This window comes from Petaurus breviceps, unplaced genomic scaffold (genome assembly GCF_028583685.1).
Source record: "Petaurus breviceps papuanus isolate PSGF00001 unplaced genomic scaffold, PetGlider_PUasm1.0 188, whole genome shotgun sequence".
Lineage (NCBI taxonomy): Eukaryota > Metazoa > Chordata > Mammalia > Diprotodontia > Petauridae > Petaurus > Petaurus breviceps.
The window spans coordinates 4177345-4194884 of NW_027185804.1; the positions used below are offsets into that span (position 1 = coordinate 4177345).

The 17540-nt window shown below is 42.2% G+C and overlaps 1 protein-coding gene and 1 long non-coding RNA gene across 4 annotated transcripts in view; one reads left to right on the plus strand and one right to left on the minus strand.

Moving 5' to 3' along the window:
• Window positions 1-7931, minus strand: part of LOC138163723 (uncharacterized) — a 14087-nt gene extending 6156 nt beyond the window's left edge. Inside the window, exons 1-2 of the long non-coding RNA XR_011168901.1 lie at window positions 7839-7931; window positions 5153-5212 (exon numbers count right to left, since the gene is read on the minus strand). This is a non-coding gene — a long non-coding RNA (uncharacterized lncRNA). The remainder of the gene's footprint in view (window positions 1-5152; window positions 5213-7838) is intronic.
• Window positions 7932-7934: 3 nt separating this feature from the next.
• On the plus strand, window positions 7935-17517 carry AKIP1 (A-kinase interacting protein 1). Of its 3 annotated transcripts, none has more exons than XM_069091182.1 (6): window positions 7935-8036; window positions 8294-8440; window positions 9508-9588; window positions 11749-11847; window positions 14146-14283; window positions 17055-17517. In XM_069091182.1, exons 2-6 carry the CDS (start codon window positions 8300-8302, stop codon window positions 17193-17195), a joined length of 600 nt encoding a protein of 199 aa, XP_068947283.1. In that variant the 5' UTR covers window positions 7935-8036; window positions 8294-8299; the 3' UTR covers window positions 17196-17517. The 3 variants fall into 3 exon arrangements, with proteins under 3 accessions (XP_068947283.1, XP_068947282.1, XP_068947281.1); XM_069091181.1 differs by having other exon boundaries at window positions 8012-8134; XM_069091180.1 differs by lacking the exon at window positions 7935-8036 and adding an exon at window positions 8043-8187.
• The last annotated feature ends 23 nt before the right edge of the window (window positions 17518-17540 follow it).

Genomic DNA, 17540 nt, shown 5'->3' on the forward strand with positions numbered 1-17540 from the left:
AATTGGGAAGAGAAATGAGAACGATGCAAGAAAATTACGAAATGAGAGTCAACAGCCTGACTGAGGAAAATAACACCTTAAAAAATAGACTAACTCAAATGGCAAAAGAGGCTCAAAAAGGCAATGAGGAGAAGAATGCCTTAAAAAGCCAAATTTGCCAGATGGAAAAAGAATCTCAAAATCTCAATGAGGAGAATCATTGCTTCAGAATTAGATTGGAGCAAATGGAAGCTAATGACTTTATGAGAAATCAAGATGCTGTTAAACAGATCCAAACAAATGAAAGAATAGAAGGCAATGTGAAATATCTCATGGGAAAAACCACTGACCTGGAAAATAGATCCAGGAGAGATCATTTAAAAATTGTTAGACTACCTGAAAGCCATGATCAAAGTAAGAACCTAGAAATCATCCTCCAGGAAGTTCTCAAAGAAAACTGCCCTGATGTTTTAGAACCAGAGGGCAAAATAGAGGTTGAAAGAATCCACCGATCACCTCCTGAAAAAGACCCCAAAAAGAAAACTCCTAGGAATGTTATAGCCAGGTTCTGGAATTCCCAGATTAAGGAGAGAATATTACAAGCAGCTAGGAAGAAACAATTTCAATATTGTGGAAACACAATCAGGATAACTCAGGATCTGGCAGCTTCTACACTGAAGGATCGAAGGGCTTGGAATATGATTTTCCAGAGGTTAAAGGAGCTGGGATTAAAACCAAGAGTCACCTACCCAGCAAAACTGAGTATCATGTTTCAGGGGAAAATATGGTCATTCAGTGGAATAGAGGACTTTCAAGCATTCTTGCTGAAAAAACCAGAGTTGAACAGAAAATTTCACATTCAGATACAAGAAGCAAGAGAAGCATGAGAAGGTAAACAGGGAAAAGAAATCATAAGGAACTTATCAAAGTTGAACTATTAACATTCCTACATGGAAAAACAATAATTGTAACTTGTGAAACTTTTCTCAGTAGTTGAAGGGAACATAAATATATATATATTTCTATATATGAGGGTATATGGGCATATGAATACATATGTGAATGTATATATATATATATACACACTTATAGGTATACATAGATAGAGGGCACAGGACCAATTTAACAGGAAGGGATGATACTTAAAAGGTGAAATTAAGAGGTGAGAGAGGAATATAATGAGAGGAGATGGGGAGAGACAGAATGGGGTAAACTATCTCATACAGAAGAGGCAAGGGAAAATGGTTACAATGGAGGGGAAGAATAGGAAGGCAAAAGGGAATGGGTCAACCTTATTCCCATTGAATTTGGCTTGGGGACGGAATGAAATACACACTAAATAGTATATCTCACCCTCCAGGACAGTAGGGGGGAAGGGGATGAGAGGGGGGATGATGGAAGGGAGGGCAGGCTGGGAGAGAGGGAAGTTGGGAGCACCCACTTTTGAAAAGGGACGGGATAAAAGTAGAGAATAGAACAAGTGGGAGGTGGGATAGGAGGGAAGAAAATATAGTCAGTCTTTTACAATATATCTACTATGTTATTGTTTTGCATTAGCCACACATGTACATCCTATACTGAACCGCTTATCTTCCCAGTAAGGGTGGGTGACAAGGGAGGAAGGGAATGAATCTGGAATTCAAAGTTTTAAAATCAAATACATATATATATACTATTATTAATGCTATTTTACATGTAATTAGGAAATAAGATATACAGGCACTGGGGCATAGAGATCCACTGGAAAAGTCAAAAGGGTTATGGGAGAAAATATGGGAGAGAGCAGATTGGAGGAGGGGATATCCTGTGGGATTGCTATTTGGGGGCGGTGGGTAGGGGGAAAATGGGGAGAAAATTTGTAACTCAAAATCTGGCAGAAATGAATGATGTAAATCATAAGTTAATAAAGCATTTGAAAAAAAAAAGAATGGGTACTAAGATACTGTTTTGCAATCTGTCCTGATTTTAAAATGGTATTATTTTAATATGTGATTCTAACCTGATCTATTAGTAAGGTGTGACCTAAATTTAAATGTCTTTAGAAGTGCCCAGGAAGCTGAGTGAAAGATGAACTCCATGGATATAAATTATAATTACCATCCAAAATATCCCAACATTGAACTCTTCATCTATGCTATAGGAAAGGAGAAAATGGGTTGCATATATAAGAAAATTAAGCTCTGGAAAGAGTAAGTAGCTTGATCTTGGTGACAGAAAATTAATTAGATGAAAAAGATATAGACCTACAACTGGGCAGATGCTTTATCTACTATGCATCTATTGTCCTTGTCTCCTAGTCAAGGAGCTAGTGATCTATAAACAGACATTTAAATCCCCTGGTGAATTACAGCAATATATGGGGGGGGGGGGAATTATTCTCTATAATCAAGTCTCTATAATCTCAATTACTCTCCATGACCAGGAAATTTTAAATGGCTTAACATTATAAAAATAATTGACATAACTAATCACCTTAAAAACAAAATCACTATAAATCAGATGATTAGATTAAAAGATGCAGAAAAAAGCTTCTCACAAAGTTAAATATTCATTTATACTCAAAACCTTAAAAAGCACAGGTATAGAAAGGCCATTTTTACCTTGATAAAAGTATGTAACTAAAATGAAATTCTATAATTATTTGCAATGGAGAAACACTAGAAGCTTTCACAATAAATACAGAAGACAAGGATATTCCCTCTTTCTGTTATTTGACATAAATCTAGAAATGCTAGAAATGGCAATTTAAAAAAACCAAAGGCATTAAAAATAGGCAAAGAGGAGATGAAACTATCCCCATCTGCTGGGATATGATGATACATTTAGAAAAGCATAGAGAATCACCAAGTAAACTGACAATGACCTCGATAAAGTAGTGGGATACAAAATAAACCCATAAAAAATCAAGAACATTTCTATATAGCTCTACGAAAATGCAGGAAGGCATACAAGAAAGTCAAGTTCCATTCTAAACAATTACTAAATGCATAAACTATCTTTAAATGTCTATCAAGGCATTGATAGAATCTATCAAGGCTCCCCCAAGATTTGTATAGCTGCAATTATAAACCTTCCTCAAAGAAATGCAGAATTAGTTAAACAAGTGAAGGGAAAGCCAATGTTAATGACTGGAACTCTAAAACAGTTGTTGGGAGCATGGTACAGTAGAGAAAGCACTGACTGTGGAGTCATTGGACCCAGGTTCAAATTCTGCCTATATGACATTTATTACTGTGTGACCTTAAGCAAGTCACTCAAACTTCTTGGGCATTATAAGTTTCTGTAAGATGAGGGAAATGGTCTCTGAGATCTGTTCTAGTTCTAGATCTAAAAACCTATGCAAGAACCTGTAATAAAAATTACCTAAATTAATTTAGTGATATAGCAATCAAAATACTAGGTGACACATTAAAGAACTAGGAAAAGCAATAACAATTAATTTGGAAGAATAAAAGGTCTAAAATCTTAAGGGGAATATTAAAAAAAAAAACAATGAAGGGGGAATAGCATTTCCAGACCTCAAATTATATTCTAAAGCAGCACCCTAAGGAGCTGTCCTGGGCTTTCTTTTCTTTTGTCTCCACAGTCTCTCTCTTAGAGATCTCATCAGGTCTCATAAACTTGACTACTATCTATGTAGAAGACTCTCAGATTTATCTATTCATTCCTAGTCTCTCTGTCTCTCTCTCTCTGTCTCCCTGTCTCCTCTCTCTCTGTCTCTCTCTCCAGTCACATCATACACTGCTTTTTAAACATCTCTTTTTAACATCTGCCAGGCTCTGCTTTCCTGGTACCTGGAATTATAGGCATGTATCCCTGCCTCTGTCTACTTCTCTCTTGAATCCATAGCCAGCTCTCTTCTCTGCTTTCTTTCCTGATATCTATCTGCCTCTGTCTCTCTATCTTTATCTCTCTTTCAGTCTGTCTCTATCTCCGACTGTCTCCTGATGAAATGGTGTCCTAACAGACAAGTAGCTCCCTTGTGAGATTCTATGCCTGATGAGGAATGGGGGAAGAAGGTAACAGAATTCCTTCCTCACAGCCCTATGGTAAAGGAGCAAAGGTCTTGCTCAGTAAAGCTGCTTCATGTCTCCAGTCTGACTCCAGGACTGGCAAGCTTAGCTTCTCAAAAACCTCGAGGGGCGTGGCCAATATTGCCAGCCACCCTTCCCATTCCATCAGGGAAAAACTTCTTCAAACTTCCTAACAGATAAGAGTGCATAGAATTTAAACACACTAATACTTCCTTGCCTAGGTTATCTGCCCCTTACATCAGCTGTGTTGAGTGAGGGGGTTGGGGTGGGGAGCAACACCCCCACACACACACACACACACCAACCTACAACAAATCTGATAAGTACTTGGATAGAAAAGCAATGAAAGCAAATATAAGAGAAAGAAAAGGAGGGAGGGGAAATTTTTTTTTGTTTTCCCTCCCAAAATAGTTTTTTTGAGGAGAAAAGGAAGAAATGGAACATAAAAGTTGGGAACAGAAATATGTGTAAACATATTATTTAAAGGAATTCTTTTGTAAGTTTGGCTTTTCTTAAAGTGAGGGTATACCTGTAATTATATTTTGGCAAATTCGGGACTGATCATGAAACTATATAATTAAGGACAAATAGCATTTCCAGCCTCTACTAAAGTCCTTCACCATTGTCTCATAATTGTTATGGAGGGTTTCCAAAGGCCCTATCAGTCATACTCCGAAGTATAAGCTCCGAAGGTTTCAAGAATGGCTTGATGTACTGTCAGTCATTTTCAAACTAGCCTAGGCAAGTGTGGGGAGGCTCAGAGCTGAAGGAATGTGAACCAAAAGGAGGAATTTTCTAGCCAAAATCATTCCTAAGGGATTGCTATCTGCAATTACCCCCTGGAATCACATGTTTTTCCAATTTAAGTAAATCAACAGTCTCCACAATACAGAAAGTACCTCTAAGTGTAAGGGTCACTCCCCACTCCAGCAAAATGTTAACATTTCTAACTTAAAGCAAAAACAATCACATAAAAGAGGTGTGTCATCTCCATAAGCTGATGAGTCTTTAGAAAATTAGAACTCTGTGCAAAATGTCCAGGTTTTTTCCAAGAGAATTGTGAGACCACCCAATAGTGCAGAAAGGACAAGACATTTAGAGTAAGAGAGCTTGGTTTAAATTTGAGTTCTGCTACTTACATCCTCTATGTGACCTTGGGCCCTAAGTCACTTTGCCTCTCTGGGCCTCAGTTTCTTCATCTGTAAAATAAAAGGAGTGGGGCTCAATAACCTGTAAGGCTCCTTCCAGTCTACATTGCTGTGATCCTAAAATGATTGTTCTTTTCATTTCTGATGGTTTTTTTCTGAACACTTCAACAGTAATGGCCCCCTTCTCCGAGCATTTTTGCTCTGCAACTAGTTTTTAAACTTTCTATCTGTTTTTAGTGGATTAGAGAAACTAATCCTCCCAAGTGTGATTCAGATAACAATTGGGATAGTTTCCCCAGTCATCCATAGAGCTGATGTAATCAGGTAAAAAGAATGACCTAATGAGATTCAGGTTGGTAAGTGCTCCTTCACAAAGCTCTAATGATACTAAAGCTTCTAAGCTGCTGAAGGAATGAAAATGCCACCTATTAAAAAAAAAAATGACTTCTATATTCTCCAGAACGAACTAGGTATATTTTGTCTAATTCTGACATGATCCATGATTTTGCCTAAGTTTTGAACCTATTTTGAAAGAGAAGACTTTTTCCTTTTCTTATTCATATAAAATTAAAAATGATTTTCCCCTTCTAAAACTAACATTTATTTTCCCTAGACATCTTTTCCTCTTTACTTTTCCTTCTTTTCCCCTCCTTTTTTCTCCCCTCTCTTCAGCGAAGTGACCCCTAACCCACAGACCACAGGTTTTTAAAAGAAAGAATCTTCCCAAATCCTGTTCCATCACATATTACACCTCCCCCAAAGTCCTATTCATTCTCTGTATTGGTACCAGATTGGCTATTGTGAAAAGGGTTACTGAGAAAGCCATCATCTGATGAACTGTATTTATTCACTTTATCCACAGATAACCCCATACTTTCCTGAGCAGCATTCAGGCTAATGCAACTCTCCATTTCTCGGTTCATTCCTATACTCTACTAGACTTGTAACAACAACAATAACTAACATTTATAAAGCCCCTGCTATGCAACTGTACTAAGCACTGGAGACACCAAGAAAGACAAAAGACAGTCCCTGTCTTTGAGTAGCTTACAATCTAATTGGGGAACAACAATTAACAAACTATGTAGGGAAAAACAAGAAATAATTAACCCTAAGACTAGGTTCTAGTATCTGGCTCTGTAACTATAACTTGCTTTTGTGAGCTTGGATAAGTCACTAACTCTCGTCTTGCTTTTCTCATTTGCTAAATAAGAAAAGGGATTGAATCTGGTATTTATTTTCTTTAAATTCCCTTCCAGTTCTAAAACTAGTATTCTCTAGCAGGATAACAAGATAATAAAGCAAAGTCTCATTCATCTCAGAAAGCTGCTTAGGTACTCAAAAAGAGTAGCTCCTAAAGAACTAATCTCAAATCATTTGAAGTCAATTCAACATTTATTAAGAAATGTGGAGGGAGTTGTGTTGGATGGTGTAATAAATACATATAATTATATTATCATCTTAACGTTTACAAAGTGCTTTCCTCAAATACCCTCTGAGGTAGGTAGTGTTAAGAACTGTGCCCATTTTATAGATGAGATCAAATGACTTGTCCAGGGTACCCAAATGACATGTGTTAGAACCAGAACTTGGACCCAAATCTTTCTTTCATCTATATATTTCCTCATCTATAAAAATGAAGTTTGACCCCTATTAAGTAAGTCTCTGATCTTCTGGGGTCCACATCCAGTGCTCTTTCCCCTACTATACTGAGACAATCAGGGCTCCCCATCCTGTGGCACATGAAGGGGTGGTCTAGGGTTACAAGAGTTCATCACTGTCATTCCTTCTAAATGGGTTCCCAAGACCCCAAACTGCCTGTGGACACCTCAAACTCAAGAAGTCCAAAGGAGAAATCGTCTTTCACCACAAACTATTCCCTCTTCAAGACTACTTTCTTATTGTCTAGGGCACACCATTAGCAACGCCCAGGCATAGCAACTTGAAACCTTGGGTGTTGTCCTTGGTTCCTCACTCTCAAACTCTACCTACAAAGCTTTCAAATCCGGCCTCGTCTAGAGTCTTCTTTCTGATTAGCTACTACCTATTCCACATAGGAGGCAGCTAAATGGCAGACTGGTTAGAGCCCTGGGTCTGGGTCAGGAAGACTTGAGTTCAAATCCCATCTGACACTAACTGGGTGACTTGGCCAAAGTCACTTAACCCTGTTTGCCTAAATTTCCTCATCTAATGGAAAACCACGGACATGAGCTGTGGGAGCTCACCCTTGGTCATACCCATTACTCGGCTAGTGAGGACTCCCTGCAACCAGCCAGGTCGGGCCCCACAGTTTAGCTTTCCAAAAATGCTGGTGCTAAACAAAAGGCCCCAGCCCAGACCTAGTGGGGAGTGGGGGTGGGACACAAGCAGAGCCCTGTGGACAGCAGCCAACAGCAGGCGTCCGGAAATGGTCGTGGTGGCCGTGGATTAAAAGCAAGGGAACGCGGCCAGAACCCACAGCAGTCGGGAGCTCGCCGCGGGAGGTCCCGCCTCCCCGCGGGGGCTGGTGTCTGTCTCCAAGGGAAAGGTGTCCGCGGACAGATGGGTCCACGAACCGGGGCGCTTCCCTTCTACCCCGCAGGGTACCCCAAACCCACAGAAGCCGGCTCCAAATAAAGTGGGCTGGGTCGTCCCTCTCCCCCCACCTTCCCACCTCCCGGCCTGCCCCTAGACTGACCGCCGCCCGCCCAAGATCACTAGGGACCCCCAGAGCGCGCCCACTGGGCCCTGACGTCAGGCGACAGCACAAGAGGCGGCCACGCATCCCGCGCACAGCGGAGCTCCGCCTCTCCCCATCCCTGGTCCCACCCTCCTCGCTCGGCCACACTCGATCCAGCTGGAGCTCGGAGCGCATGCGCCCTAAGAGCAGAGTCAGGTGAGGGGGAGGGGGTTGGGAATGCCGCGTGGTGACGCGTACCACCTCGGCCCACGTTCTTTCGCGCCGGGACCAAGTGCACTCGCTCTGGGAGGAAGGTGTGCACACCTTTGTGTCAATGGCTGCGGCTCTTCCGCGGGCAATCACCCAGGTAAGGGGCCCTTGGCATTGCTGCCGAGATGGCCCCGCACCTCCCCTCTGGAAGGGCGGCTGTCCGTGCCCCTACCCCATGATAACCCATTTCTGTGTATGAGCAGGGTAGGATGGACGGCTACCCCGAGGAGCGCTCAGTGAACTGGCTGGACAGCGAAACCCAGAAGCGCCTTTGCAGGCAAAGCCTGGAGCTGCTGCATCGGGCGCAGACCAGAGCTGTCAACTGGAGCTCGCTGGTGGAAGATCTTCGGGTCTGTAGCCGGAAGGTTTCGGGGAGTGCACACTGATCCCCAGGACCCAGCCAGCCTAGAGAAGAGCCCTGCTGGTGGCTGCGGACCCCCGCCACTATCCCTGGGTCTCCTGTACCATTGCCCTTGTTGCAGGGGGGGGTGGGATGGATGGGGAGAGCTTCAGCCTAGTAAATGAACCTAACCAGGAAACTTGAGCTTGAACTTGTGCGCGTGCGCCCCCGTAAATGACTGGGGAAAGTGTCTTGGCTAGTTAGGTTAGGGGACCTGGGTTCTCTGGTCCTAACTTTGCTGCTAAGGGTAACTTGAACAAGTCACAATCCTTTCTCGGGTTGTTTCCTCCTCTGTAAAATGAGAGGATTAGACTAGCTGTGGCCTTGCCATTTGGATTTACCAAGCGATTGAAGGGATTCAGTCAAGTCTGTATGTCACTTGCATAGAAAAGCTATAGAATCCACCTGTTACAGTGCCTGAGGAGAGCAGAGATGCTGAGTGGTCATTCGCAATTAATTTTGACAGAGGATTGAATTTTAAATCTGGCATGTTTTTTCCGACAATCTTCCTCTCTCCTTCTCTCTGGGAATCAGTTTCCCCATCTGTAAAATGAAGGAATTTGACTAGATGATCTCTGAGAATTTCTTTTCAGACAATTGTTAGGGCTTTTGCAGCTTTAAAATCATATAATCCAAATTTAAAAAAAAAAAAGTGTGTGCTGGTTCTCCCTCCTAGTCATTTGGAAGGGATAGTGAGATTATATAATCCAAATCTCTCCTTTTACAGATGAAGAAATTTAAGTGTGGAGAGAAAAGATTTGCCAAGGGTCATATGAGGAATAACAGAGGTAGACATGAGCCCAGGTTCCCTGTCTTTAAATTCGGTGTTTTTCTGTGACACCACAACACCTTTCTAGCCAGAGTGTACTTTACATGTGGGTAACCAGGAAGCAATTCTGTAATAGGTGCCTCTAAACACACATATCACACCTAGAGAGTCCAGTATCCAGACATTTTCAGAGGCATAGAACATAGTAGAAAGCTCACCAGTTAACATCCCATTTGTTCAACCAACAGAGAGAAGAGAAACCGATAAGCCTCAATACTTCATTCAAAACAATGGCAGAATACATGGATCATGTTTCAAGTCAGTGTGGGGTGAGTACAGGCAAAAGCCATGCTCCCAACCAACCTACTACTTTTATGACTCTTCTAGGAATTCATGGAACATTCCTGTTCTTCTCCAGATGTGGGCAGCATTGATTGGCAGAACCACATAAGGATCAGGTATAGGTCAGCTATTCCAGAATGGGGCAGCTAGATGGATAGAGCACTGGGCCTGAAGCTAGGAAGACTCATCTTTCTGAGTTGAAATCCATCCTCAGACACTTAACTAGTGTGACCCTGGGCAAGTCACTTTACCCTGTTTGCCTCCATTTCCTCATCTGTAAAATGAGCTGGAGAAGGAAATGGCAAACCATTAACTCTAAATGGGTCACAGAGTTGGACACCACCTAAAAGGACGGAACAGCATAGGTCAGCTAAGAAGTGATTTGAAAGCCAGGGAATTCAACTAAAATAAAGCATGGATCAGAAACCAGAACAAAGTGAATTTGCTGGGCTCCAAACTAACCTGGACACAAATGTATTGGATCCTTTTAAAATAACTCAAATCTTTAAAAACCATATAGGCCAACTTAGACCTATAGGCCTTATAGGCCAAATCTATATTTTTTTTTCTAATTGGTAGCAAAAAAAATTTATCACTGAATCAAACATAAAGTTCTACTTATTTCATCTGATTCAAGTGATTTATGGTAGTAACTCTCAGACACACACTGTGTACCTTAGATGGTGAAGATAAAAGAGGCATCATGCTGAGCAAAGCCCAACTGTTCACCTCCATTAGCAAAACATGAGGAAGTTGGTTGAAAGTTGGCATGGAAGATGTTAGCCCTTCTTTGACTATGATGACAGTGACAGTGGTCACTTCTTTCTGTGTTTAATTCAAAATAGATGTTCCTCCATCAGAGTGAGAGTTAGGTGCCGACCTACCCTTATGCAGCCTCTCAAGGTCCATACTAACCTTTTCTATTAATTCACTGATATGTTTGCCCATGTTGCGACATTCAAGGAAAACTTTCATAAAGGCTATTTCTCTTCAAGAAAACTACCAACTGATTGGGTTTAGGGAGGAGGCTAAGGGGTGGGATCTGAGGGGCAAAGGAAGAATGTAAAAGAGATAGTTTCCTTCCTGTTACTTACATATGTTAGGCTCTGGAGAAGTCCCTTCTCATCTCCGAACACATTTCTACTTCAATTGAAAGTCACAGTGACTCCATAACAAAATGTGAGCTATTGGTTCAATTTAAAAATAAGAAAACACCTTTTGATTCACACTTTATAAAAGAAGTAATGTTAGGGTCTGTGGTTTTAGCAAATGAACATCCTTTTTGCTTCCTTAGAAATCCCCCAGAGGAGGAGGAAAGATAATCATGGAGCCTCTCCTGTTTTCCTGGAGTGTTTTATTTAGTCTCGGCACAGACATATAGCTGTTATGACACCCAGAAGTGACTCTTCTGGTGGAAAGAATTCCTTATTCTGCCCTAGCCTTGTGGTTACAGTTAGCAAGTTCAGTGCCTTCAATGAGTCATAATGGAGGCTAAGTCTAACCCTGAGGGGGAAGTCAAGAGAAGAACTGCAGCCACTTTCCACCCCTTTGCATTCTTGAAGACTCTGCCCACCTAGCCCAGGTGAGGAAGCTAATCCACTGTTTGTTCTTTGCCCCTCTAGATTTTGGTTGGACCCCTCCCCCCTTCTTCAAAGACGGATCCGTAAACATTCATTAGAATCTGTCACTGCCCATGAGAGGAAATGGACAGAGGGTATTTTGTCACCTTGGCAATTGGCTGCCCAGGTTGGCCTCGGAGGACCTTGCTCAGAGCACTGTCCTGCCCAGTTTTGGTCCAGACTGATGCTGTAGTACAAAGAGAGCGGAAAAGCAGCAGATGGCAGGAAAGTGATGCCAAGTATGCTGATTCTTAGCAGACATCTTACTCATCATGGAGTATAATCTCTTGGAGAATTCTGTTGAACAGAAGAGACACTGGCATTTCTCTCCCCCAACTTCTCCCTTGGTGTTCTTCTCAGTATGGGTCTTGGAGAATCTGATGAAGAGCTGAGGAGTCACTTCTTTGAAATAGGAAGGTGACTCCTAGGCAGGAGCAGCTTGTGGTAGATGACTTCTCAGGCCCCTTCCAGCTCTGAGAGGCTCTGATTAGGACTTTGGGCATATCAGTTCTGTATTTTGTTCTGCAGAGGTTTCATAATCTTGCACCAGAAAAGGCAGCACTGAATCATGTCTACAGATATCACCGAAACCAGTTGAACCCAATGTCCTCTTCCTGGGTGAGACAGGTGAGTGTCCTTGTAAATCTTTGACTTTCTGGGTGGCTAGGTGGTGCAGTGAATAGAGCACCAGCCCTGGAGTCAGGAGGACCTGAGTTCAAATCTGACCTCAGACACTTAACACTTACTAGCTGTGTGACCTTGGGCAAGTCACTTAACCCCAATTGCCCTGCCTTCTCCCCTCCAAAAATAAAAAATAAAAACCTTTGACTTTCCCATGGTGGACACTGGACATGACACTGTTCTCTGGTGTTAAAGTAACACATGGTTCTCCTACCTTAAGCTCCAGGAGCCTAAGAATGTTTCTGAAGTGAGAAAGTAGAGAATTCATGTCCTGAATCATTCCTACAGGCCTGGGCTGGAGTTACAGCCTTGCTGGTGGCCTTCAAGCAAAGGCTGCAGGGTCACTTGGCAGGGAGAATAGAGAGTGGATTCCTGTCCAGGTAAGGCTCAGACTAGTTGGCCTTTCAGCTCTCTGAGAGCAATGTGATTATTCCGTCATTTTGAAATTCAGCATTTAAGTGAGGTGGTCCTCTGAGCATTCTGAGCTTGTAGGAATAGGCAGAGGCCTTTAAAAAAAAAAAACATTCATGCCCTTTGCATGAAAAAAAAGGATGATAATTTTTCTATAGTACTTTTTGCAAAGTGTTTTTCTCACAGCAACTCTGTGAAGGAAATGATGCCAGTTTATGATCAACATTTTACAGATGAGGAAATTGAGGCCCGAAGAGGGGAAATGAGTAGCCCAAGGTCACACAGATAGTAGAAGATTGACAGGTCTCAGTGTTCTTTCCATGATACGACTCTGATGGGTCTCTGGGGATCATTTTTTTAAAAAGTATTTTGGGGTCTGTTATAATTGAGACTGAGTTCAGTTCAATTGGAGCCTTTCCATGGAGGGGGGGAAATAACCCCACACTGTTAGCAAGGCTCCTTGCAACAAACTTATCCTTTTCAATGTCTACCTACATCATTCTGATGAGAGCCAAGGATGTTACTTTTGTAAACTGTTATGATGAAAGAAACCTCAACCCCAAAGAACAAGGTACTTTGTTATAAGCCTAGTGACTGGAAGATTTTTGTGGTTAAACAAAATGGTTATAAAAAAATGTGCTTCAGAATCATTGAGCTGGGGTGGCACGGCCCAGCAAGTAATTTGCTGCTTGGTCTAAGGAGGCTCTGGGGGGTCTTAGAGAAGTATAGGTAGGGACAGTATGGTTTAAAAAAAAAAAGACAGAGCAGGGCTCTAGGGGTTAGCTCTGGCTCCTGTTGGTAAGACTGGGCCCCAGTGCTACAGAAGCCTTCATGCTGGGACATGTCCCCAGACTGACTGCAACCCGTGGCTGTGAGGTTGGACCTCTGTTCCCCTTTCCAAGTGCCACTACTGCCAGCAGGTCTCAGGTTCCCTCCCCTTTGTACAAGCTGCTGATCCTCCGTTTCCTCTTCCATCAAGTTAAAGAATTGCATACTAGGTCAGGAAAAAAATCTGGAGTCTGTGGACTTTTTTTTTTTAATTTGATAACTATATTTAAATGTATTTGGTTTCCTTTGCATTTCTATGTGTTTTATGCATTTAAAAATACTATGCTGTGCTGGGGTAGCTAGGTGGTGCAGTGAAGAGAGCACTAGCCCTGGAGTCAGGAGGACTTGAGTTCAAATGTGGCCTCAGACACTTAACACTTACTAGCTGTGTGACCTTGGGCAAGTCACTCAACCCCAATTGCCCTGCCTTCCCCCTCCAAAAAAAAAATATTATGCTGAAAGGGGCTTTCCATAGCCTTTACCAGATTGCCAGAGGGGTCCATGACCCAAAAAAAAAAAATTAATAGTCATTTGTCCAGATGTTCTCCAAGATCCCTGACATCCTGACAAGCTCTGACATTCTATGTTGGGGAGGGGGGAGTGAAAACAATAAGGTTGGGGGAAAGTGGATTAAAATCTCAATGAGGAATTGGCCCAGACTACAGTATTTATTATACCATAAGAAAATATAGATTTCTGGGCTAGAGGAGAACAAAAAGTATAAGAATTCATTCACATTAAGAAAAAAAATCTAAGGATGAAAGGGAGCAAAAAAAAAATCACTCAGCAAAGAACTCATTGAAAGAAGCCTCTTAGGGTTCTAGGTGTGCCAAGGTATATGTCAGGATATGAGTACAAGATCAGTCTTAACTAAAACTTTACAAGAACTAGCAAAGCAAGCCCAGGGAAAAGATCATACTTTATCAACAATCCAGAAAACTGGAGCTGACCTAGAACCCCATAAAACTTAAATGCCATTCATCAAATCTTAACTCTAATCCTTAGAAAAAATCCACATCCCACGACCCTAGAGAGAGCTACCAAGTAACAAAGACTGGCCCAGCACCATCCAAATTGGACCCAGGACCTTCCAAGTTGGACCTAGGACCATCCAAATTTGACCCAAGACCATCCAAGTTTGTGGTGAGTTCCTACCTTCAACCTTTTAACATGATGATGTAAAAACAGCACTGGGTTCGGGACTGGAAGTCCTGTGTTTGAATGCTGGCTCTGCTTCTATAACCTTGGGGAAAGTTCCTTAACATTAATGAGACTAAATTTCCTCACCTGTAAAATGAGTGACTTGGCACTAGATGATATTTCAGCAATCTTCTAGCTCTAAAGCCTATTCTTTCAAGAGCTAGAACCCAGCCATTCTGGGTATTACAGGATACAGAGTTGTCTTAAGTTGGGACATTCCAGCACATTAAGAAAAAATGGTGCTCTCCAACTTTGGGTCACTAACTCTCGCCCCCATCCCCACCCCAGGCACCCTTTATTTGAAACTGCAGGATGTTCCTTGTGCCTGAACACATAGCTGTGGTTGGAAAGAATCTGAGGTATTCGAGTCCCAATTCCTGCAGTTAAGACGTGCCAACACCAGATTCCAATGAAATTCCACCAGCTGTGAAGTCAGCAGGAGTGGTCTGACCCTCTTGCTTCCAAACTGAAAATCCCTTTTTGAATTCCAAAAAGCAGAGCTTTGCAATGGTCTGGTCCAAACAAAATGTACACCAGAAGGCCATCAACCACTTCCCTCCAAAATCTTCTTGTCCCAACAGATAATGACACTGCTATTTCTCACGTAGGATAAATAAAGTGGCTCACTGACTGTGTGAAACAATTTGGGCGGGGGAGGGGGGAATTCACAGAAGAGTTCTGAAGAGTAACGAATTTGTTACCATAAGAATTTCCTTAAATATTTGCACCCAGATTGTTAATGAGCCACAATACATATGGTTACTGGTATTAACAACCGAGACAATGTAATGGTGGGGGCAGGAGGAGGAGCAAGGATCTTGGGAGACCTGGGTTCGAGTTCTAGCTCATGCTGTGGGACCTTGGAGAAGCCACATCTCCAAATTGTGGTTTCTTATCTGCAAAGTAAAAGTGACCATTCCATTGGCCATCTTGCAAGAATGCTGTGAGGAAGGTGGGTGCTAAGGGAAGTCTAAACTGCTTTACCCATGTGAGTTAGGATTATTATTTACTTCTACTCCCAACTGAAGCTCCTGGCTCTGATACTGATTAACTGTGGGTGTACTGATCTGTCATTTCCTGAGTTACCTGGAGCTTGATGGCCAGGCATCCAGTGCCCCCTAATGTGCAAGATTAATGGAGAGTAACCACCACTGGGTTATCCTCCAGGATGCTGCAGATCCGACACAGGCACACTTTTCCAAAGCCATCTCTGTTTCCATAGTTCAGAACATGCAGAGAGTCATGCACACCAGTTGTATGAAGCAAAGTGTGTAGACTTCAGGATGTTCACATCTCAGTCAGTGGCTGGAAAGGAGAGTTCCCAGTCTAGCTTTGTCAAGCTGGTGCTTCTTTGTTAAATCATAATTATCACCTTTTCTTCCCCATGGCAGAGGCTCCTTTTTTTACTGTAGGCATATAATCATATTGAAATTTATATATTGCTCTAACATTCTACATTGATATGTTATTTGATACAGCAGAGAAAGCTACTCCAGGCATCATCACACTCATTTTACAGATGTGGAACTGAGGGTGAGAGATGTTAAATGACTTGACTATGATCTACACAACTAGTCAGCACCTGAAGCGGGACTGGAATCCAGATTCTTCCTGATTCTAAGGCAAAGCCCCTTTCCATGACCTCACGCTGCCTCTTTTATCAGCCCATATCTGATAGAAATCCTGCCATACTGAATCACACACACATGCACACACACCTTAATGGCCTAGCCCTTCCTTATCAGGTTTGTCTTTTGTGATTCTCTCTGCCATTTGACATCTGTGGTAAATGAAGGAAGTTCTGCAGCCAGTTTGCTCCTTTCTCAGGTCACAGCTATGCCCCCATCGTATCTCTGTTAGAAAAGCTTCCTAACTCCTCTGTCCTTCACATAACTGCTAAAATGAGCTTCACAATGCACAGATCTGCTCAAGTACTTTTAGTCAGTCAGCTAACATTAAGGGCCTCCTATATGCCAAGCACCATGGCAATCTACTGTCTAAAGGAAACAAACAGCCTGGCATTTCGGGCCCTCCACAGGACCTTGTTTTTAATTTCTATGCCCCAGGCACCTATCCAGCATGTTACCTTACCAGGGGCTGGGGAACCTGTGGCCTTAAGGCCTTAGACAGAGTAGGTGCTTAATTAATGTTTGTTGAATTAGCCTGAATGCCACATAACTTCAGGACATCCTTGTACTATCTGTGGCCATTGCTAAGCCTGAATTAAATCTTTCCATTAATACCCACTTCCTGTGAGAAAGAGAAAGCCAAGCTTCCAGTGGCTTTTCCTAGTCAAGTCATTTAGACCACTTTAATAACTACAATGAAATCACCTCCCAGAGTGTCTTGGCTTTAGAAGTAGAGAAATGTGTCATCATCACCACCACCATCACGGTTATCACATGTTGAATAGAGCCTTGTTAATTAGAAGGGTTCCTCATCCACAGCACTTCCCTGCTATAGCAAATCTGAGCTAATAAACTAATATTGGTGTCTACCTTCTCTTCCACAAACTACCTCCTAACTTCATAATGAGCAGCTCCTCCTATACAAGCTGAACCCCACCCCCCACCTTTATTTTCGTCTTACACTGAAGCAGCAGCTGCTAGAAATCATTTTGGGGGATGAAGAAGCCACAGCCCAGGTAGGAAAAGTGTGATTTTGATAAAGGTCCCACAAAGCTCTAACTCATCAATGACCATTTTTCTTTCCAGGCCAGAACACGTTCCAAGGACATAACGATAGAAGTTTCTCCAGGGACCTATGCTGTCACAGTGGGGTCCCCCAGTGTAACCACAACGAAAATGATAGAGGTTGACTCAGGAAAAATCATCGATCTGAGTTTCCCCCTTTAACACTGGTCAGCACCTTTTTTTAAAATAGCAAAGAGAATTGAATCAAACCACACTGTGGTTCTCTTTGTCAGTATTTATACATGAAGAGTGTGTGTGTGTGTAGTGCCAATAAAACCAGTCAGATCTCCTAGGAGCTCTGGTCTGTTTGTCTTGGGGACTGTTTTAACTGAATGCTCTGAAAGAGGAAAGGAAGGATGCATCTCTTGCCTTCCCCAGTCTGAATGTGAGGAATAATGTGCCTTGAGACTTCTTTGTAAAATGGTGATTGTTTTCTTTTCCCCTACAAAGTTAATCATGGAAATAAAGAAATTTTGGAAGGAGATTTCATTCAGATTTTATTACTTT

Coding starts and splice junctions, on each gene's coding strand:
- AKIP1 (XM_069091180.1), top strand. CDS start 8,155: ATGGCTGCGGCTCTTCCGCGGGCAATCACCCAG. Junction 9,589..11,748: donor ATGTTTCAAGTCAGTGTGGG/GTGAGTACAGGC, acceptor TTTGTTCTGCAG/AGGTTTCATAATCTTGCACC. Junction 11,848..14,145: donor CCTCTTCCTGGGTGAGACAG/GTGAGTGTCCTT, acceptor TCTAATCCTTAG/AAAAAATCCACATCCCACGA.